General features: G+C 37.7%; 2 protein-coding genes across 4 annotated transcripts; one reads left to right on the plus strand and one right to left on the minus strand.

The window, feature by feature from the left end:
- Positions 1–2,288: 2,288 nt before the first annotated feature.
- LOC121298255 (mitogen-activated protein kinase 14A-like) lies at positions 2,289–15,741 on the plus strand. 3 transcript variants are annotated; one of them, XM_041225269.1, is made up of 13 exons: positions 2,289–2,396; positions 3,161–3,321; positions 4,953–5,082; positions 5,561–5,619; positions 6,283–6,394; positions 7,422–7,451; positions 7,939–7,986; positions 10,086–10,200; positions 10,869–10,940; positions 11,771–11,850; positions 12,254–12,332; positions 13,913–14,086; positions 14,671–15,741. In XM_041225269.1, the coding sequence occupies exons 1-13, from the start codon at positions 2,304–2,306 to the stop codon at positions 14,730–14,732; spliced, it is 1,215 nt and encodes a 404-aa protein (XP_041081203.1). In that variant the 5' UTR covers positions 2,289–2,303; the 3' UTR covers positions 14,733–15,741. The 3 variants fall into 3 exon arrangements, with proteins under 3 accessions (XP_041081203.1, XP_041081204.1, XP_041081205.1); XM_041225270.1 differs by lacking the exon at positions 7,939–7,986; XM_041225271.1 differs by lacking the exons at positions 7,422–7,451; positions 7,939–7,986.
- Positions 15,742–17,135: 1,394 nt separating this feature from the next.
- On the minus strand, positions 17,136–22,809 carry LOC121298296 (mitochondrial potassium channel-like). Its single transcript, XM_041225345.1, has 4 exons — positions 22,740–22,809; positions 21,387–21,745; positions 20,643–20,807; positions 17,136–19,603 (listed from the first exon to the last, which is right to left on the minus strand). Exons 2-4 carry the CDS (start codon positions 21,696–21,698, stop codon positions 18,821–18,823), a joined length of 1,260 nt encoding a protein of 419 aa, XP_041081279.1. The 5' UTR covers positions 21,699–21,745; positions 22,740–22,809; the 3' UTR covers positions 17,136–18,820.
- Positions 22,810–23,148: the final 339 nt, after the last annotated feature.

A 23,148-nucleotide genomic window follows, 5' to 3' on the forward strand; every position in this document is an offset into this window, starting at 1 on the left:
TCTGGAGTTTGCCCGAAAGCATGAGAGTGATCCAGCTGCGATGTGGGAAAAGGTTTTGTGGTCAGTTGAGACCAAGATAGAGCTTTTTGTCCAAAACTCAAAGCGCTATGTGTGGCGCAACACTGCCCATGCCTCAAGACACACCATCCCTACAATGAAGTATGGTGGTGGCAGCATCATGCTGTGGGGATGCTTCTCATCAGCAGGGACTGGGCATCTTGTTACAACTGAAGGAAGAATGGATGGAGCAAAATACAGGAAAATACTGCAAGAGTATCTGCTTCAGTGAGCTAAAAAACTGAAGCTTGGGAGAAAATTTACCTTTCAGCAGGACAATGATCCCAAGCACAAGGCCAAAGCAACATTGGAGTGGCTCAAGAACAAAAAGGTGAATGTCCTACAGTGGCCCAGTCAAAGTCCTGATCTCAATCCCATTGAGAATCTGTGGCACTATTTGAAAATTGCGGTCCACAAGCGTCGTCCAACCAACCTGAACAACCTGGAGTAAATCTGCCAAGAAGAATGGGCCAAAATCACTCCGACACTGTGTGCAAAGCTGGTACATACTTACCCCAAAAGACTTAAAGCTGTTATTGCAGCGAAAGGTGGCTATATCACATATTAATGTGTGGGGGTTGAATACTTATGCAAGCAAGATATTTCAGTTTTTTATTTTTCTTAAAAATATTTCCCAACATAAAACCAATGTCACCTTACAATAATTGATTTTGAGTTTAAATGTTTAAAAAAAAAATATCAAACAGAACAAAAGAAAAATTAATCTATTCTATTATCTATATATATATATATATATATATATATATATATATATATATATATATATATATATATATATATATATATATATGTTATGAGCATCAACAATTTACTCAAAGCCTCCACTAGTGTTTTCTACTATTATAACAACCTTGACTTGCATAAAGAAGGAAAAACATTGAGTGAAATAGCTTGTGTCACTTGATTTTCAAGGTGTGGTATCTGAAGCATAGTCAACAAGTACAGAGAAACATCATCTGTAATTGACAAACCAAGGACTGGAAGACCCAAAAAATTGTCTAACAAGGATGAGCAATACTTGAAGATAATATCCTTAAGGAATAGAAAGAAGACAAGCGTTGAATTGACAACAGAACTGGCAGACGGGATAGGTGTCGTGTATATATATATATATATATATATATATATATATATATATATATATATATATATCCTCAAAATAGAAAACTGCTGTTTGTACCCAAAATGAAGGATTTCCATATTTTTTCTGTGAATAAATATTGATAAGAATATATCAAATTACAGAACTAAATCTTCTAAATCTAAATTCTGATTTTTTTTAAGAACATTTTATTTGGTACTTGATGGGTTAAAGATCTCCAATCCAATCTGTTTGTGTGCTTGGACTGTACAGGAAGGTGTAGCACTTTCTACATGATGTGCATATGAAATAACGAGTCTGTGAACCTAAGGCCCAAGGTCATTCACAGCTCATGGCAACTCAAGCTAATGATTACATACCAGGACAGCCTGGGACTCGTTCACTATTCACTGCTGAGAGAAATCCAGTGGACAGGAAAGAACCATAATGACCTTCACACGACCTGCTCTGGTATAATGGCTGAGTGTAACAATGGGGATTGCTGGTAGCCTTATAAATTCTAATGCATGCATTACAACACACTGTCTGCTTGTTAAATATTAAAGCTCCCACATTTTCTGAATATTTTATCGGCCCCTTCGCTTTCTGTGATGTTTGCAGTCACTTGACGTGGTTCTTGTTGATAAAATAGCCTGTGTTGATTGGCTTTCTCTTTTGTTCAGAAGCAGATCTTCAGTTCTAATTTCCTTCAATAGTCATGTAGGAGACATCAGCCAACGTGTCTATATTAGAAAGTGCCAGCGCCAATGTCAATAAAAGCACAACTTTTTTGTTTAGCATTTTGTCAAAAGCATGATGACTCCCATGTAAAACAGTGGGTCTTTATAATATTAAAATATGTTTCTTCACTTCTGCGCCTAAGTTTATTATATTGCAAACAGGTCATTCTCTACCAAACTGTTAAGAGGCATTCACAAGTTACTTTCCAAAGTTGTGTGAGATTATGGCGCCATCTGCTGGATACTTAAATAAATAGCAAATTAAAACCTTTAGTCAGATTTGGGGTGGCTTTATTCTTTGCTGTTACTAAATACTTTTTAAATTCAGAGCAAGGCATGCAGTTTCCACAAGATTCAACCCCAACATAGGACCACCCTAGAGAACAAAAAACGACCCCCAAGGTATGGACCAGTGGTTAAAGAAACGAGCTTGTAACCAGGAAGTACGCTGTTTAAATCCTAGCTCAGACAGTGACTCAGTGTGCTCTGTCTTTGGGGTGAGTCTTTGTTGTACTTGACTGTGCAGCTAATGCATCGTTCACACATCTTAGTCTCCTATCTTTTAAAGCGCTTTGTGATGGTGGTCTACTATGAAAGGTGCTATACATAAAAAAAAAGATTTTTAAATTTAATTTAAAAGTTAATCATAAGGTGTATTTATTGTAGGTAATAAGAATTATTTATTTATTTGTATCGTCCCTGACTAAAACATGTTAAATATACAAAAAGCTTAGAAAAATTAGATTTATCTAGTCAGCTAATCATATATATATATATATATATATATATATATATATATATATATATATATATATATATATATATATATATATAGATTATATATATATGGCTGTGTTTATCTCAAGACAAAGTTTTAAAAATGGCTGTGTTAATCAAGACACAATTGGGACCAACTTAAAGGCTAACCTGGCTGGTGGCCCTACCAATATAAAACTTCTGAGCACGCTACTACAATTTTCTACTTTTAAAAAAATTTGAAAACTGGGACTACTGCTGACCGGGACAAAAAATAAAGGCGGGGAACTGGTAACCCTCCCTGGATGCCAATAGTGATCCTCCCTTGACACTGCTGTAAAAGCAGTCAGAAATGTACTTCACTTCTTTGTTATGCTACAAAATGTCCTTACTGCTCTGGTAGAATGTTGATAAGGATCTACCTGTGCTTTCCAGATCCACGTAATGGAGAGGAGGAACGTCTCCCGCCTTCAACCCCACCTAAATCTTGTTTTTTTTTTTTCAGGAGGCTCTAGTTGTAGAACCTTGTTGGATTATTCTAGGACAGATGGCGACTGCAGCGAAGAAATGCTTCTACAGGCAGGAGATCCAAAAAACTACTTGGGAAGTCCCAGTTAGGTACACTGGCTTGACACCTGTTGGATCGGGGGCTTACGGAACTGTCTGGTAAGTCAGTTTCTTTATCTTATTTTGTCTCATCTCCGCAAGCGTTCAAGTCTGTGCTGACACGTTGTGCAAACCAGGCACTAATTCTGAGCTTTAGGAAGTTAACAGTAGGCCTAGTAAATCGCAAACAAAAAATAATTCAACACTATTACTAAATCAGGCAGTGTTATGAGAACTTTAGAATAAGATTAATGAAGGTTGCATATTGTAATTTATATTCATTGTTGGAGAAAAACTAAAATGTGTTTAAATCTGTTGCATAACATTTATGTTTAATTCTTCAATATTTGGTTTACAGTGCATAAGTGATGATATATGCCAAGTTTCAGATCAATCGCTTCACCGGTTCCAAAGATGATTTCGAAAGGTTTTATCGAAAAATATGTCACGGCGCCAATTGCAAGGACGCAGCAGTAACATTTTTTCAGCATCTGACAGACAATGTATCTCGCTTGTTACCTGCCAAGTCGGAACCTGATCAGGCACACAGCTTCAAAGCAGCAGAAGTTTAAAGTTTTGGGAAGAAATAAAAAAAAATACTTAACAATAACAGGCTTCCGAGCCATTGGCTTGGAAGTCTAATAATACGAATTATCATATTTTACCATTTTGTTCTTTATACTTGAGTTTGAATTTAGCAATACCTTAAATATCTTTAAAATTCTTGGTATAAGCTACGTGTATAAAAAACACATTTGCAAAACAGTTTGATTGTATCATTAACTCCCAGTTTAGGTCATTGTTTGAGGTTGAAAATGTGTGTTCCTTCCTCTCCTGGTTAGTTACTAGAAATGTATCTTTTGAAGTTTATTGTGTAAGCAGAGATAAGATTAAGAAACAAAAGTGATATAGGGATGGAAATACGAGTTGTGCCGGCATTCCAAAATGGTGATCTAGGTAGATAGATACATGCTGTAACCTGGTCTCTAGTCTACTGCCATTCAGGATAATATCAGTCATATCAAAAACTGAGCCATGCTTTCTCTATTTGGATAAGTTCACACAAGATTCAACATGAATTGATTAGAGTTGCAATAATTAACTGCCCTTTATATAGTCTTGCTCAAAACCTACAAACATGCTTGTAATATTAAACTAAACTATATACAGTTTATATAGCATTTAGAGAGAGAATAAAATTAAACACTTGCCATAACATTGTCAGTTGGGTATAGGCCACCATCGAGATTGCCCTTGCACTACAGATATGAACCTCTATTGTTCTGGAAGGATGATCTATTATTATGAAAATGACCCACAGAATCACCTGACTGTTCCTTGTGAAACATACTTTATTTCCATCTTTAAAATACCCTGCCTAGTCCGGCTGAGAGGTAAAGTCTTGTTTCTAGTTTTACTTTGTACTGGATTCTAGTCGTTGTGTAAGACAAGAGCTCAGCTGAGATGACCAAGTTGATACTCTGAGTCAACTTTAGTCACCCAGGAATGCTGTGATCAGCTGATTTGAATATTCAGGGTCCAGGCCATCTACAGCTTTAAAAAACTGAGAAGCAGGATAGTGAAAATTAACTTGCGCTTAGGATCCAATGACAGGTGTTGCGTTTTCTAGTCCTGGTCAGTAGCCTGGTGACAAAAGCAGAGTCTTAGCAACCTTCTCTGTTGTCTTCCAGTGGAGCCATAGACCAGAGGACCAAGGAGAAGGTGGCTATCAAGAAGCTGTACCGTCCCTTCCAGTCTCTGATTCACGCCAAGAGAGCCTACCGGGAGCTTCGTCTGCTCAGGCATATCCAGCATGAGAATGTGAGACGTGTATTAAAAACAAGCGCAGGTTCAGTCTTATACAGCGTGTCTGCATCTTCATTATGTGCTTCAGAAAAACATCTGTTCAGAAGCTGCCTAGGGGGGTTTAAAATGGCATTCTTCCTATAGTAGTTGGTAAGCCTGCTATTCTGGTTGAAGCAGAAACAGCACTAGAGATTGATCACATATAGAATATTGTATAGGGTGCTGTACCACAGAAGCTGATATTCACCATGGTTCTACTATGCATTTGCCATAGTTTTTTTTCTACGGCTCGCTAAGTTTTTTAAACACAGAATCAGGATCTGTTCCTTCAGCAGGTGACGTTTTGGAGAAGAAACTAAATTGCACACCTTTTGGGGGGTAAAGACTGGGTTAAATCTGAGCCAGTTTGCTGTGCTCCCTCAAGATGAAGATTGGGCACAGTTCAATGGCTTTGTTCATGCGTTCACTCTGTCTTCTTTTCCTGTCCCTGCAGGTAATCTGTCTGTTGAATGTTTTCACTCCTGATTCATCCCCAGATACATTTCAGACGTTGTAAGTAGAACTGCAGGTTTGGGAAAAACCTACTGTGTCACAAATGCCTGTTCTGACAAGAGAGTACCAGGACTGGGGAGGGGAAGGCGGGGACGGGGGTCTGTCACAAATGGGTTGGTACAGTTATTTCTACCTTGTGAGCACTCATTTTAAGATGTTGCCTCAGTGCTGTCTCGGGGCTCTGTTTGTCTCACAGAAGGTGTATGGAATTCAAGCTTTCTGTGGCATGTAGGCAGCGGGAGTACAGTTGTTCCAACCACTTCCCAACACTAATTAAGATTATATGCAAGAAGTCCCTTTAAAGATAAAATGGCAATATTTACTGCCACAAATACTACCAGACTGTCTTTATTAGTTTACTACAGTAGTCTACAGTACATAGTGGAAGAGGAGAGAACCAGGTGCTTTGCTTTATTTTGCACGATACACAAAGCCTTTTCAATTCTTTGTCAACACACAACCTAAGAATGCTGCTTGTGTTTGATTAAATATCAGCTCAAGTAGAAATAATTCACTCCTTACTGTTGTGAATCCCTTGCAGATTTTAAAGCAGTGACTAGCACTCAGCAAAACTAAATCACATTTCTGTGCCAGGTCTTAATGAATGTTCAAATACAAGGTTCAAGTAGCCTGTTTATTATGAATCACTAATCTCTGTTCTAGTTACATGGTGATGCCATTTGTAGATCAAGATCTAAGCCATATCATGAAGAAAGGAAAACTGACTGACAAAATGATTTCCTACATCCTCTACCAGATACTCCAAGGTCTCAAGGTGAGGCAGGGTGAGGCGCAATATAAGAACATTTCAATGCTGCAAATCTCTTTCATAATTTACTATGTATGCAAACTATTTAATCAGAATATGCCATTTCACTTACATTATACTGTAATCCTAAATTTATTTTATTTTATATTTTTTTGTTTCTTTCTATTTTTATTCCATTTAATTTAAGCACTTGGAAGTCCTGCCTCAATAGTTTTTGGAACGTTGCCAAGTCTTGATGAATAAAGGCAATTTTATCATTCTTTTAATAAAATACATTCATAATTTACAGTTACTTCTCTGCATGGTCCTTCATTTTTATGTCATTATTAAATTAAACTGCTCTGTGTGGTTATCTGATGGTTCTGTAGAAACAGACAGGGTACTGGCTTTGAGTTTGCAAGAACATCAGAAACATCAGAAAGTTTGCAAACAAGAAGAGGCCATTCGGCCTATCAGTGACCTATCAGCTGATTGATCTCAAACCTTTGTCAAGAAGGGCCTTATAGGATCCCAGTGGCTGGGCATCAGCAGCATGGCTTGGTAACCCTTCCATACCCCCCAGTCTGGTAACCTGGCAGGTTAATGGTGTGCAGATGCACTAAGACATGTCTGAGTGCCCTATTAAGGCCACAGGGATGACTGAAGAAGGAAACTATATACAAAGTGAATCTAAACAAGACCATAAATACAACCATTAAGATAACAGTGATATTCCATACCAATACTAAGCGCTTGATGAAATAACAAACGGAATTTACAAAGCAGAAACAGCATACCAGCATTACTGCCCAAAGGCGTCAGGCGATTTGTTTTAACAATACCTCCATTATGTAGCAGACTTTCTTTTAGCACTTAAAGTTTACCTTCTCGAAACAACTCCTCAGATGACAAGCTTTTCATGGGAAAGAAATACAAGCGCATGTATTCAGATACTAATTGCTCACTCTCTGGTTTTATGCTGGAGGCTCATTCCATGATGCCCCATTTTGATGAACTTGGTGAAGTGACATGTTTTTTACATTTTCTCTTTCAGTATATACATTCTGCTGGGATAGTGCACAGGGTATGTACATTTTTATAATTTTCTTAAGAATAAAACACATTTTTATTTTAATTTACTTGATGCCAAGACCCCCCCATATTAAATCTATCGATCTATATATATATATATATATATATATATATATATATATATATATATATATATATATATATATATATATATATATAAAAGTACATAAATAGGTCTTAAATGTGCAAATGTACTTTCATTTTAAAACATGATATCTGGTACTACTTGCTTTCAGCCATGCAAAGGAGAAATGCCAAAGAAGCAGAGTAGTGAAGACAAGGCAAGCAAACTGAGAACCTTAACCCTAGTGTAGTACCAGGTGTGTTTTAAAATGAAAATACACGTCTGCTGTAACATGTGTTTCTTTCAAAACTGCACGTTTGAGACCCATTTAGCCAGTGGAAGTGCACACTGAGTAGGATTTATGGAATTATTTTGTTTTCTACAATTACTGTAAGGTTCTCATGTCTTCCTATAGGACCTGAAACCCAGTAACTTGGCTATGAACCAGAACTGTGAACTCAAGGTAAAGGAATTCGTAGCATCTTAACTCAGTAGGGATTCAAGGAAACACATGTACATGGATTGGGGAGTGGTTACCATGTAGAAAACAGAAAGTACTGATTAGAGGAGAAACCTCAGAATGGAGTGTGGTAACCAGTGGAGTACCACACGGATCAGTATTAGGTCCTCTGCTATTCCTAATCTACATTAATGATTTAGATTCTGGTATAGTAAGCAAACTTGTTAAATTTGCAGAATACACAAAAATAGGAGGAGTGGCAAACACTGTTGCAGCAGCAAAGGTCATTCAAAATGATCTAGACAAGATTCAGAACTGGGCAGACACATGGCAAATGACATTTAATAGAGAAAAGTGTAAGGTACTGCATGCAGGAAATAAAAATGTACATTATAAATATCAAATGGGAGATACTGAAATTGGAGAAGGACTCTATGAAAAAGACTTAGGAGTTTTTGTTGACTCAGAAATGTCTTCATCTAGACAATGTGGGGAACCTATAAAAAAGGCCAACAAGATGCTCGGATACATTGTGAAAAGTGTTGAATTTAAATCAAAGGAAGTAATGTTAAAACTGTACAATGCGTTAGTAAGACCTCATCTTGAATATTGTGAATATTGCTGCTCTAGAAAGAGTGCAAAGAAGAGCGACCAGAATTATTGCAGGTTTAAAAGGCATGTCATATGCAGACAGGCTAAAAGAATTGAATTTGTTCAGTCTTGAACAAAGAAGACTACGTGGCGACCTAATTCAAGCATTCAAAATTCTAAAAGGTATTGACAGTGTCGACCCAAGGGACTTTTTCGACCTGAAAAAAGAAACAAGGACCAGGGGTCACAAATGGAGATTAGACAAAGGGGCATTCAGAACAGAAAATAGGAGGCACTTTTTTACACAGAGAATCATGAAGGTCTGGAATCAACTCCCCAGTAATGTTGTTGAAGCTGACACCCTGGGATCCTTCAAGAAGCTGCTTGATGAGATTCTGGGATCAATAAGCTACTAACAACCAAAGGAGCAAGATGGGCCGAATGGCCTCCTCTCGTTTGTAAACTTTCTTATGTTCTTATGTTCTTAAGTGGGGTTACTCAACATCAAGTGTCAATGACTAATGAATTGGCTTGGTTGGAAATCCCTCAAAATGTGCTATACATTTGAGAATATGTTTGTATTACAAGATTGCATGTATGTTAATTAAAATTGTATAAAGATATTTCAAGTGCTTGTTTTAAAAGGATAACATATTTAGATGAAAGGTCAATGCAATTGGCATTTTTTTTACCACCTTTTGACACTTTCTCACCATGTGGGACATGAGTAGCACAGTTCTTCTGAATTCACACAACACCTGCTGACTTGTGGATTATAGTGCCACCCACCACACGTGGCGGAAACACTTTCCCAGATTTTGGTCTGCTTGAACTGGACTGACCCTAGTTTCTTGTCATAATGTAGTTTGAATGAGTTCCTTGTTATTACCTTTTTATTGTGCATAACAGAAGACATAAGATACACCTGTGTCATTCTGTGGAACTGTTCAGCCTTTTACAGGTCAGATAAATTGAGTTTGAGTTCAGAGGAACATAAGAACAGTCAGGAAATTAAAAGCTATTAAAACCAGATTTGAAATTCCGAGTGTGAGTATGAATGTGTTATAAAAATATACAGACATACCTGTGACAGCCCGGAGGTCGCAGCACAATAAAACCTGGGTTGTTACAGGAGATGGTAAGTACGCATAAATAAAAGACCCACAGTTAGGTTAGCCAAACTATACAAACCTTAAGCTGCTTTGCCTGCAAGCTCAACAGCTTCTAAAGCAACCAAAACCACTAACTTCTTTCACTGCCTTAGCCCCTATTATCTTCCTGAGTGTGCAGGTGAGTTAGCCAATTAACCAAATAGCCTGAACATATTCCTGAAACGGTAAGAAGCTTTTCAGTGCTGTTTGCAATCACTGTGACTGGTTCTTATAACAATTACTCAAATATTGTGGGCTTTTTATATGCCTGTTTAATGGGCTTTGACTTTGAGCTGAGAAGATGTCAGGCCTGTATATTGAGTGGGCTTCCAGGTTTTACTCTTGTTCTGTTTCCCACAGATTCTGGATTTCGGCTTGGCTCGGCATGCAGAGAGTGAGATGACGGGGTATGTGGTGACGCGCTGGTACAGAGCCCCCGAGATCATCCTCAACTGGATGCACTACACCCAGACCGGTGAGCACCAGGAACGATACCATCGGGATACCCTTGGAATCCATAACAGACCCTTGGCTGTACCTTCATAGCAGACCACGTCATTACCAGCAATGGCAGTGTGCTTAATTGAGAACCGATGTGGTATCGCACTGGTACTGCAATGGATTACTAGTGGGAATTGGTCTGTACTATTATGACATCATTGATATGTCAAAAATATGAATGTTACTATTACCCATGGCTGGTTCCTTTGAGGACTTGTCTGTTACCACTGAATACAATTTGCTGTAATGGATGGTGTGTAAAAGACTTGAAAAGGTCTCTAATAATAATAATAATAATAATAATAATAATAATTAACAAAATGCATGTGAGTGACATTCATACACCACCCAACTGAAAATGCACAATTGGATAAGCGGTTCTTTAAATATAATTAAAAATGGAAGCATGACAGACAAACTGTCTCTCCTCCCCCAGATTCTGATACATTCAATAACTAAAGAAGGTTCTTACCAGGTTCTATAACTATATGCAAAACTGTAAAGTTCATCCACGATGGGGAATAATAATTATGCTAATACTACTACTACTACTACTAATAATAATAATAATAATAATAATAATAATAATAATAATAATAATAATAATAACCTCTCAGTATTGTCTTTGTGTCCCCTCTGCAGTGGATATCTGGTCAGTTGGGTGTATTCTAGCAGAGCTGATAACGGGCCACGTCCTGTTTCCTGGAAAGGACTGTATCCTTTATCACTTTAAATGTACAAAAGGTGAGCAGAGAGCACATTAGGGCCACCTGGTAAAGACACGGCCACGTGGTGTACAGGGTGAGTCATACAGTCAGGGGATCGCAGGTTCACATCCTGGCTGTGCCAAGTTGCTGGTCTTCACTGGGGATTCCATAGGGAGCATCGCATTGGTTCTTGAGCTCCAGTGGGTTAGGGAAGCAAAACCTGCAGGCCTGTTTCCCCCCACTACAGAGGACCATACTGGCGCGATGCCTGGCGAGCTCAGGCGGACAATTACAGGGCTGGCCTTTGTCCTCCAGAGGTCAGTAGCTTGCCTACATTCACCCTTGAGTTCCTAGGTGTAAAGAAGCAGTTGCCGTGGTTGTCGGTTGTCAGTTCTCCTGAGTTGTTGGGGAAAATTACTGCATGGAAGGTATGTAAACAAAATAGCAGCTGATCAAAATACTGATAGATTTTAACTCGACCCCAGGATTGATCTACGTCCTTTAACACCCATAATTCCAATACAATAAGGTACAAAGATATCTGCAAAGGTGCAGTACCCACAAATAAAGACAGTGTGTTCAGTATTCTATGCTTTGTCATGTAACTGCTAAAACTAAACAAAAATACCGTTGCCATAATTAAGCAACAATCCCAATCTCTTTTTCTCACCTTTTCCTTTATAGGGGCTTAATTTCTTAAACCATTGTATTTTTTGTATGATGAAAGTGTTTGAAGGCGTAAGCCAAAACGTTTGACGACTTGACTGTAAAAGTTTATGGAATTATGATGTTAGCTGCAGTTACTTTATAGAACTTACTCCTTGACTGACAATCTAGATTTTGACCAGCTGAAGCTGATCATGAAGCTGACAGGGACCCCACACCTATCCCTGGTGCAGAAGATGCAGAGCAAAGATGTAAGATTTATTTTTAATGCATGAAATATACAGACCTTATTAAGTCCGGTTTGTGTTTGTGCCCAACGTTTTAACACTATGGAGCAAGGCTTCCTCATCTTAAAACAGTTGTTCTACATGCAGCAGAAGAACATACATTACATTACAAGCTCTGACTCAAACGCATAGAGATACTTAACTCAGAGCTGACATTGTCAGCACAGGCTTCTATTAGTATCAACACTCCTGCATTTTAAACCGTATATTGTCAAATGTTCATATCAGGCAACTTTTTTTTGTTTGTTTATTTGTAATTATTTTATTTTTATAATATAACACGCCCATTTTCTGGGGGAATAGTATCGTAAAATATATATTGGAATGTAGAGATCTGGAATAACACTAATGTTTTGATTCTCAACAGGCAATAAAATACATCCAGGCCCTGCCCCCCCAGGTGAAGAGGAATTTCAGAGAGGTCTTTCCCAACATGGACAAGAAAGGTAAAATTGGATTAGATTTGTATTTTTCATGGGCATCATATGGTTATACCATTGGTGACATGCTGGCATGGTGTACACTGCAGCCAGTTCACATCGGTGGTTCCCTGACATAATACTAATGCCTTTATGTGAAGGGGTTTATGTTAATATCTACATGAACTGTGTGTTTATGTGTTCTTGTTTTGATCCTTGTTTCTATCAAAGCTTGTGAGGCTTATAGCTTCTGAACTCCATGTTGGATTGATCAATCTGGCTTACATTGGCAGGACTGAAATGGCCAGTTACACATTCAATTCCCCAAAAACAAGCTCACTGACTGCTAATAGATATTTACTGTTAAGCAAACTAGTTCATTTTTGCAGGGAAGGATTTGCTGCCATTTCAAACATGTTAAGGACAAATGTTATAGTTGGTTCTAAGGTATTCCATAACTCGTAGTAGTGAAGCAGGTTTGAAAAGCGCAGTAACATGTCGGTGCCAGCGCGGTAGAAGAATCAAATGGAATGGAGCATTCCTTTCATTCACAAGTTCTTTACAAACACTTTAACTGAATCACTTAGCAATGCCCACCTTGTGCGGGATAGGTATCGCACAAAGTGAAAGAAACAAATTTCATAAATCTTACCTGATACGCACTTTGATTCACTATGTTAGTTCTGAATGTGCGCTTTTGAAAGAAACAGATGTTCCAACAAACACAACTTTCATTTTAAAACACGACAGTCTGGTGCTACACAAGATTTTAAACAGTTCCCAGTTTTCTTGCCTTGCCTTCCAGGAAGTGTGTTACTGCTTTACTTCCTAGGTCATATCACCCCTTCATTTTTAAACTGTCTATCTGAGATCTGTACAGTGAATGGATGTGCATGGCAGTGAAAATGCATGGAACGCTAAATCAGTTTAGGAGCAGACGTGCAAATTTATTGTTTTACCAACTTATAATAATAGCATGAGCTCTTCCACTATTAAAGGTGACACAGCATTCCCTGAAACAGATACAAATGCAGACTCAAAAAAGCTCTTCTTTTGTTTAAGCATTCTGCGTTTGGTAGTAATTGTCTCAAAGCTGAAACAGCTTACTGCTCTGTAGCTACAGCCTACTGCCCACTATGAGTGTCTAAGTCCCACATATATACTTAATCCATCCCAATTGTCAGTTAACCTGACAACTACCTGGTCCCAATAAAACATGCAGGGGCATATTCACAAAGCATTTATCACCGATTTATTAAAAGCAAAATATCAAACTGCAAAATGTTACAAAACTTCTAATTGAACTTGCTGAGTTATATAGTTGAAACTTTGTCAACCTTTCTTATAGTTGCATTTTTTTTTTTTTTTAAGAAAAAATACATGTGTCAACTTACTTTGTTGTTAAATACTTTATCATATATTAAATAACACCATTATTTGTTTTTTGCTGGCTAGAAAGGTTCAAAACTGTCTGTGTTTTTTAAACAGGCCAATCTAGGTGCCTGCAGTAGTTTTTAGTCTGGAATGTGGGTCATTTCTCTAGAAACTGATTACCAGACTGCATATGCCCTCACTAGCCCAGTTGCTTGACGTTGTGTATTTGATAGTGGTGGATCTGCTGGAGAAGATGCTGGTGCTGGACCCGGACCGGAGGCTGACAGCGAGGGAGGGGCTGTCTCACAGATACCTGGAGGAGTATCACGATCCCGAGAGCGAGCCCGACTCCAAGCCCTACGACGACTCCTTTGAGAACCTGGAGCTGCCGGTCGAGGAGTGGAGGAGTGAGTCTGTTTGTCTGCTGTCAGGGCTGGCAGTGTGGGGCACCTCAACCCTTTTATGTAACACAACCCTGTTGGTGTTAACTTAGGGAAATTAATCACTTAGGTATGCCTCACTGATACCACTGTCCAAGTCTTTTCAAGGAACAAAGAGCACACTAAATAAAACAGGTGCAGTAACTTCTGTGGGGGATGAAATTAAACCACAGCTTTTATTGTCTATTGTAGTGGCAAATTATTATTTTTTTCTACTGCTGGTTTATATGTCTACCATTAATTAGGCTTCAGGAGATTGGAACTACAACATAGCTCCTCTAGTCCTGAAGCCCAAGTGTTAATATATTTTTGGGTCCAATATATTAGGACTTTTCAGCGTTTATTTGTAGAAATATTCAAGCTTTTTGCAAATATATATTATATATTACAAAATAATTAGGCTCAAAGCAAGCTCAAACCCAGGTTAAGACAAATTTAGATGAAATAACTTAATACATTTACCTCAAATACCAGTACGTGTGGGGGAAGATAAATCCACTTTTTGCATGTTGTTGTGTATTAAACGGTGTCTGATGTGTTGTTTTCTACAGGTCTCATCCACATGGAGATCATGACCTTTGACCCTGACAAGCCAAGACAAACAGCAACATAGCCTGAGGTATTCAGAGCAGCTTTTACCTGTTAATGGAATAGCTGGGGAAGAACAATACAAACTTGAGAAGAATAAAAAGTTAACATCCTGAGAAAAGTTCTAAGCCCTCACTTGCAATGTTCCGAGACTGATCAGAGTGGGTCACTTGGACAGAAAAATAAATTGAGGAAGTTTTATTTTGATTTGAATTTCAGTTGCTTGCCTGTAAGGTAGTATTTTTTGCTACACAATTTTTAGCTGACATGTACTAGATAGTGAGATATTGATAAACAGAGCAGTACTCTTTAACTCAGAACCACATTTTGCTCTTCAAGTGGTTTTAAATGTCATTGTTTTGGAATATGTTCTTTGAAACTTGTTTTTAATCAGACATAAATTAACAATGTATTCTTTGTCTTAACTTTGGGTCACAAAAAGATTGTCATGTACTATAAGAGACAGATACATGCACCTTCACCTCTGAAAAATGAATTTGCTTGACAATTGTAGTCATTTCATTACCTTATAAACAACGACATCAGTACATTTATTATGGTACAGCAAAATAACAATGTTTTTTTTTTTTTCAGAAAGAACTAATATGGTCCTTTTTGCAATTTGAATAATTTATAATTCTGAATAGTCAAATTTTAATTTTATTTTAATAGAAACAAGACTGAAATAATACTGCTTCACACATTAGTGTATTTTTATACTTAATGTTTTACAACTGCAGACTCTTGTAAAAATGCATGTTGTTAATTTCTTAACACAATTGATTCAAGGTGTGCTGATGTGATACCAGCTTTGTAATTGTTGAAGTGTACCTACCAGGTCTACCAATGTATCCATCCTGTTTTTTTTTTTTTAATCCCCACAACTCACAGTATATCATATGAACAATACATGCATCGTTTTGAAATTAAAACTCAACCAATTGTCTTTACTGTATAACCTGCAACCAAATGATCTCCTAAAATGTTTTTTTACTTTGTTTCATTTTCCAAAGTTATAAATATCCATAGCATTATTCAATTTGTTGTTTGTTCATTTAACCAATTCTACTTTTTTTTATGATATCTAGTACACATATACACATTACCATAGATGAGTTTAAAGGTATTTATTCAAAATTGATTCCCCATTTATACATATTAAGTTTCTAACTTCTTCAGAGCTTTAAACACATTGTCTTAAAACTGTCAACCATGATGTATTAAAAATATTAAGTGTTCTATGAGGTATTGTAAACCTTGTCTCTCAAGTCACTGTTGTTAACGTCTTCAGTAGTAAATGTCTGGGGTGAGAAATCAAGATTCTGTTAGTGGAGTCCATGGACCTGATTGTAAAGGGTTAAACGACTGTATGGAACACATACGTAGTAGAAGGGCCTGTCCCTTTAATTGCGACGTTAACAGCAATGCAGTTGATTGAGCAACAAAGTCTGTCTGATACATTTTCACATCTATTGCATACAACACATATTACAAGTACATAGCCCAAATTATGTCAATATCTTGATTTTTTTTTTTTTTTTTTTTTTTGCATTTCTCATTATTTTATGTAGTTTGCAATCATTCCGAGTGCATCTGGTTTAGCTAGAGAATCTATACTGCCGACACTAAACAGCCTTCCCAATTAAAATCACATGATAATATGACATTTCAACTCTGCTAACACCTCCTCATATAGTCGATGGGCTTGGCAGAGTTGAAAGATCATATTGCTGATGATACTCCAGACAAACTCAAAAGCCATGTTTAGATTGAGATTTAGAGAAAAACAAGCCTTAATAAATATTGAAGCAACATAACCCAGAACCACTTAGAATCATTGCAAAAACAATACAATAGTATGGGCAAACTAACTGGCATTTGGAACAACTTACTCCTAATAGTGAAAGCTCTAATCACTGTAATATAGGATTCACTTGCTGTCATGGTTATATATAGGTGCTTGCTCATCTCTAATCAAGTACATACATGCCTGAGCTAGGAGAACCAAATATAATAAATATTATAGCAGCAGAAAAAAATGCTTATGCACTGGCAATAGGCATCAAATGCACTGGGAGTGAACAAAGCCTTCAATACGATACTGAGACACATCTCGGTGGAAAGAGGCATGGAGAATATACAGACAGGAACAGCTAAAGATACTGTGGATTTCTTTCAGTGATTTTGCATGGTGTTACACTGTTATAAACCGAGAAGCTCAGCTGCATCTTTAATGCTTCATGAAGTAGGTATATGCACTTTTATTCACAAACAAAATGTTTCAAATTTAATGTACACATTACGATATATATATATATATATATATATATATATATATATATATATATATATATATATATATATATATATATATATATATATAATCTTTTTGTACATTGATTTGAATTTTTTTTTTTTTTTTTTTTTTTTTTTTTTTAACAAATGCACTGCCTCTTTTGAATAGAACATACTTAATTCCTGTGTTTTTGAAATTCCAAAAAGATATCTTGGGAAATCTCAGGACATGCCATAAAATAATAAAACAAAATATTCCCTTGGGTCTCGATACAGACAATGATTTTGCACTCGTAATTATTTTTTTCTGAATTAATTTTCAAATCAAAGTAGATTATTTTAGCTTTTTTTTCAGTAAATCAGTAATGTTATGAATCCACAACCTTCAAGCAAATTAGCTTATTTCAAATGAACCCATACATCTGTATAAACGAATTGTGCAAAAATGTGTAATGATTTTTGGCTGTGGACTATTGAAGAGAGTACCGGGCTCATTTATTACAGTGATTTGGCCTCAAGAGACGAAGGACATGAGATGCTTCTGAAAAGCTTCCAAATGATCTGAATTATCCTTTTACCCAACAGTCTTAAACCAAAGTGAAAGTCAAAAGTGTAGTGAATAGGCCCCACTATATAAGGAACTTGTCTCTTCATACCATGTATCTCATTAGTACCTAGCCAACCCCCTGGCCTGCCTACCTGCCTGAGATAAAGCAACACAAAGTCCAATTGGAAGGTCTGAACGAAGTCCACCACAGTGGAGAACAGTGTGGAGCATCACCTTACTAAAGGTACAACATAACTACCTGCATTCACATTGCATCTTAAAGGCATCTACATACAATCAATTCTCATTGAAACAAACTCAGATTAGATTAAAGGAATTTCCTGACACTACAAAGTTTCTACCTGGTCCAGGTCAAATTTAGCAGTCGCTTATTGTAAATTACTTCTTATAATACCAATTCACTTACACAAATGTTCTGTTGGTGCAAATTACTTTGAAGCCTCCTCCAGGAGGAAAATTCTGAACAGCTGAATAAAGGATATTCAGGAAATGTATTAACTTTTATCCAGATTAGCATATTTTAGTGCTGTTTTGGAGCTAAAGATCCTATGGTGCATTTCGACTTGCCATAGTGCTAATGCATCAATGCCATTTCCACAAAGCAGTGCAGAAATGTGCTCTATCCTTGCAGACAAAAGTGGACGTGTTGAAAGCGGTGGATAATGCACCACCGTGCACGAAAAAGAAAGATGTTGCTGCAGATTTCAACATTCCCGCAAACACTTTGTCAACCACTCTGAAAAAACGGGGTACAATAATACAAGTTATGAACAGCAAACTGTGGATGCAAGTTGTCAGCATTTCCGAATTGCTCAATACCTTGATGTTGAGGACTTGATTCCAAAATCTGAAGCAGCACCGGCAGCTTCACATGTATGTAAAGATCACTACTTGGCAGCTAGTGTTGTATGTGCAGCCTAATCTAGACTAAAATGATGACGTTTTTTAGCAGCCAGAAGTAAATAGGGGGCCAAGAGCTGCTGTAATGATCTTCCATCTGGGGATGGTAATATATAAATATCTGATATTACAGTCTATACTGGTGAACAGGGGCCCAATTGTTTCCTTCTATACCTGTCTTTTTGTCCATCCTCCATACTGTACGTCAATTATATGTGATCACACCAGACACAAACACATTGAAACTGAAATAGAGTGCCTGTGTGCATATACTGAATATTGCTTTCTCTGCTTGTTTAGACCAGTGTATGTACAGGTAGATGCAGTATAACCCCCTATATCACTGTTTCTCAATTGCCTTTGAATATGAAATAGAGTACAGGTAGTGTCAATGCAAAGGCAGTGTATGTCAGCACTGTGCTGCACACCGTGTTTTTTTGCATTTGTGCCTCTATCCTCTGTTCCATTTTGGCCAATCCGCTCATAACATCTTCAGCATCCAAGACCTGCACCTCTTCCGCCTTTATAATGGGTCTCTCCGTGGGGCGAGATTGGACAGCCACCCTCACCGACTGCAGCTCGGACACCATCCTACCCATGGTCTGCTCCACCTTTTGTAATTTAGGCTGAAGGTCTTCCACTAGGCTTTGGGTCTTCTTGCTGTAGATTAGCTGCTCTTTGAGGGCAGCCTCAGAGCGCTGGGCAGCCTCAGAGTGCTGGGCAGCCTCAGTGGGCTTGCTTACTGTGGGTATCCATGGCTTGGCTGGTGCCTCTACTTTCACATCCTCCCCCATCGTTCTCCGCATGTTGGTGATAAGACTACTCAGCTCTTCCTGTTGGGAGTTGTGCATGGCAGCCTGCTGCTTGATGGCTTCCTGAAGGCTTATTGGTCCTTTCTGGGCCTCCAGCAGAAGGGTTTTCAGTTCCTGTAGTCGTACCCTGTTGATGTAGGTGGAACCCATCACCCCGATTAAGGCCCCCAGTACTGAACCGATGACGGACCAGTTTTTCGTCCTTTCGGCCCTCGTGCGCTCCTTCTCGTGGCTCTCGCGCACCGCCACCGAAAATAAAGAGAATTTCACACGCTCAGATTCTTCTGCATTTTCATACGAAGTCCGGAGACGTCGCTCTTCCTGGAAAACACAACCCCACAACAGTGGCTCAAAAGGTTTTAACCACTATGCCGTTGTTAAAGCTATTAAATGATAATAACATACAAAAAACAATCAACTGAAAAAAACAGCAGGCAAGATGTGTAAATGCATGCAGAAAATATATGTAACTGTTAAACGTACTGAAACTACTGTTATGGAATTGTAAGTTTCATTGTTGTAATCCTAACTTGTTGCATCTTATTTCATATTGTATTTTAGCAGAATAATTAGCACTTACTGTAAACCACAGTGTATTTAAATACTGATTTTGCATTGTAACCCTTTAATACCTCTAAGTTGTCTTGGACAAAGGAATCTGACAAATAAATAAATACTACTACTACTGTGACTACTACTACTATTATTAATAATAATAATAATAATAATAATAATAAATAATAATAATAATAATAATAATTATAAGTTTCTACATTTTAAAAAAAGCTATCTCCACCAATAATTGATTACTGTGAGTGACCCTGCATTAGATTTGGAAAAGCCTGCAGGATAGGGTTCATTTTTCTTGTGCGAAACCCACAAGCTTGTCCTTGAGAATCACAGAATACAGCTCTGTACCGAGTTTGAAGCCAATTTCTCAAAGCGTTATCATCTGGAAACCAAAAAGTCACGTGATCCCAATATGGCAGCCACTTTGGATCACAGGTCAAAGACAAAGATGCGGATACATTGAGGCTATACTGAAAATATCAATTTGCCAGCTTAAACAGTTTATGAAATATTAGCAGCAGTAGTAGGAGCTGAGGCGGCAGGTTTGCAAACTCATACAAGCTCCCCTCACGGGGATGCTCAATTTTAAAGATACTCAATAAAATGAGGAATTTCTTGATTTTAATATTCTGCAGATATGGGCAACAAATTGCAAACTATTGTGCAAGTAAAAAGCCATATAAGGTCATAGTAAAGGGTATTTATTTATTTTTTTGCCCTAGTTTCCAAAACCCTAAAACTCTGAAGTGTGCATGTCTGTATCCCCACAGGGTGCTCTCCTCTCCCTCACCTGCAGCAGTTTGTGCTCCAAGGTGGCCAGCTCCAGGTAATGGGCCTCCTCTCTGGAGACTCGGTCCAGCCGATCACGAATCTCTTTCAGTTTCAACTGCAGGTTCTCCAGGCTCTCATGGGACTCTCGGACGATCCCTCTGGCCACCATGAACTCCTTCTCAGCCTGGGACAAAAGATCTAGTCACTCCGTAACTACTAAACAAATAAACTTTAAAACATGATACCTGTTGCTACTTTAATCAATAGGAGAAGCAACTGGTTGGTTAATGACAAGAAAAAAAAGCCACTGAAGGATACGGACTATTTCACTCTCCAGGCAACTAAAAGTATGGCTTACAAACAGAGATTTATCTAACCAAGTGCAGTACCTAATATTCAAGATCTATGTAACTAATGGAAGTAGTCTACAGGTACTACAAGATTTACATTATTAATTTATTGGCTACAATAACTTTAATCTTCTGAATATCATATTGTGTGTGTTTGTTTCTTATTAAAACTCCCTTTCTGCAATCTCTTTTGTAAAACAGAGAGAAAACAGTAATGTGTTTGAGAGGTTTATGTTGACTATATTTTTGACCTGAGCCTGACCATTAATAAAACATTTCTGTTCAGTTTACTGCAGATGGTTTGCATGTTTATCAAAAAAAAAACAATATGTATGTAAAATCTCAAATATCCCTGTAATGTTAAGTGATTGAGCTACTTCTCCAGGCAACACATTTTTCTCACTTTTGCTTACCTCTGTGACTTTATTCTGTGCCTCCCGGACTTCGTTCAGACCCACAAACTCTTCATATCTTGCCCACAATGAGTTTGTGGATGCTGCTATCTGCTTGGCACTGTTCTGCCCAAATTGTTTACCCATTTCGGTCACCTTTTGCAAGGTGTTTATGCTGGTCTGGAGCAACGGAGGCTTGCTGGGTGGGTCCTTTGGGCTCTGGGTGCAGTACAACCGCGTGGCAAGAACATCTGACCAGTACCGCCCTGAGATCTGAGATCGGCAAAAACGACTCCCATACTTAACCACTAGCAGGTCCCCTCTGTACCTCATTTGATGTTGACACGGAGTGCAGTTAAGGAACTGGAAACAGCTGCAATCTGATTTTAATGAAAGAAAGAATATTAAATCTTTGTCCATTCTTGCATTATGATTTTTACACAAGCGTGAAGAATACTTAGTTCTTAGTTTGCTTGACTCCCTCAGTTTTTGGAACACACATTGAGAGATTTACAGTACACACTTCAAATTTCTGCTTTGTAGCCTGAGTGATTCCCAGAACACAGTTTGAGCTGAAAATGATGCTTAGTATTTGTCATTCAAGTCATTATTGAAAAAAGATTGAAATAATTAACACCGAGAAAAATAAGATCTAATGTCATTTTAGAACCTTCAGGAAACATTTTCGTCATATCGGGCGTGTTTCCCATGGTTATATTACCATACTTGTTCATGGTTTGCAATGTCATTAATGTGCCTTTCCATATCTTTCATATTACAAGTCTTCTCTATGCTTTATTACAGTTTTCCATGCTTTTACTATGAGAAACTTTCATAACGACGGTCGCAGAGACCCCCTTCTGCATGCCCATTCACCAACCATAGAACCGTTTATTTATTTTTTGAAAGACACTGCCAGTGAAATACAGCTAATTTAGTTCGGGCCATATTCACAAAGCATTAACCACCGTGGTAAGATTGCCCCATTTATTGGTAAAACAAAAAAACAAATGTTATTGTGAACTAGAAGGAAACAGACACGGTCAATGCAGCCAAAATGGGCTAGTTTGTTTTTAGAAAATAAAATGCGTTAGGGTTATAACCATTAAGGCACGTGGATCATTTAGCGTACAGCATAACTTAGATTAAACACGGGAACAGTGCTTAGTTCCAGTTTAGTCATACTGACATAACGACCCGGTTTCAGGCAGACATTGCTCAAAATGCTACATTTAACATTACCGCTTAAACCATTTCCAAGAGGCTGCTTGCTAATAAATGGATACAAGTAACGTTCGAAAAAAATGTAAAGGTTATAATGTTAGCAATATGTAGGAATGGGATTTAGAACAAGACTCTGCCACTCACAGTTACCTGTCACTTGAAGTTCCGCCCCTCAGAGTCCTTGACCTCTTGGTTTGTACGGAAACTGAGACAGGACAATACGCTCGTTTTTTTTTTTAATAAAAAATGTACGAACAGAAACCAGCAGAAATTGTTGTGGTTTTTGTTCAATAATATTATGTACAATACATGAAGAACTACTCCAAAAGATATCATTAAATGTGCATATTTAGTAATTAATGTACTCGAATTGGTAAAAGCAATGGTGAATGTTAATGCAACTCACTGTCGTAGACAACTATTTCCGGTGAACTTTCTTAGGGGTCTTTACAGCAAGGAAACGAGACTTGTAAACATGTCGGTAGAGAAGGTAAATAACTACATATAGAACAGCTATGTACACAGTAAGATGTATTACTTACCATAAAACATCAAAGTC

This window comes from Polyodon spathula, chromosome 23 (genome assembly GCF_017654505.1).
Source record: "Polyodon spathula isolate WHYD16114869_AA chromosome 23, ASM1765450v1, whole genome shotgun sequence".
Classification (NCBI taxonomy): domain Eukaryota; kingdom Metazoa; phylum Chordata; class Actinopteri; order Acipenseriformes; family Polyodontidae; genus Polyodon; species Polyodon spathula.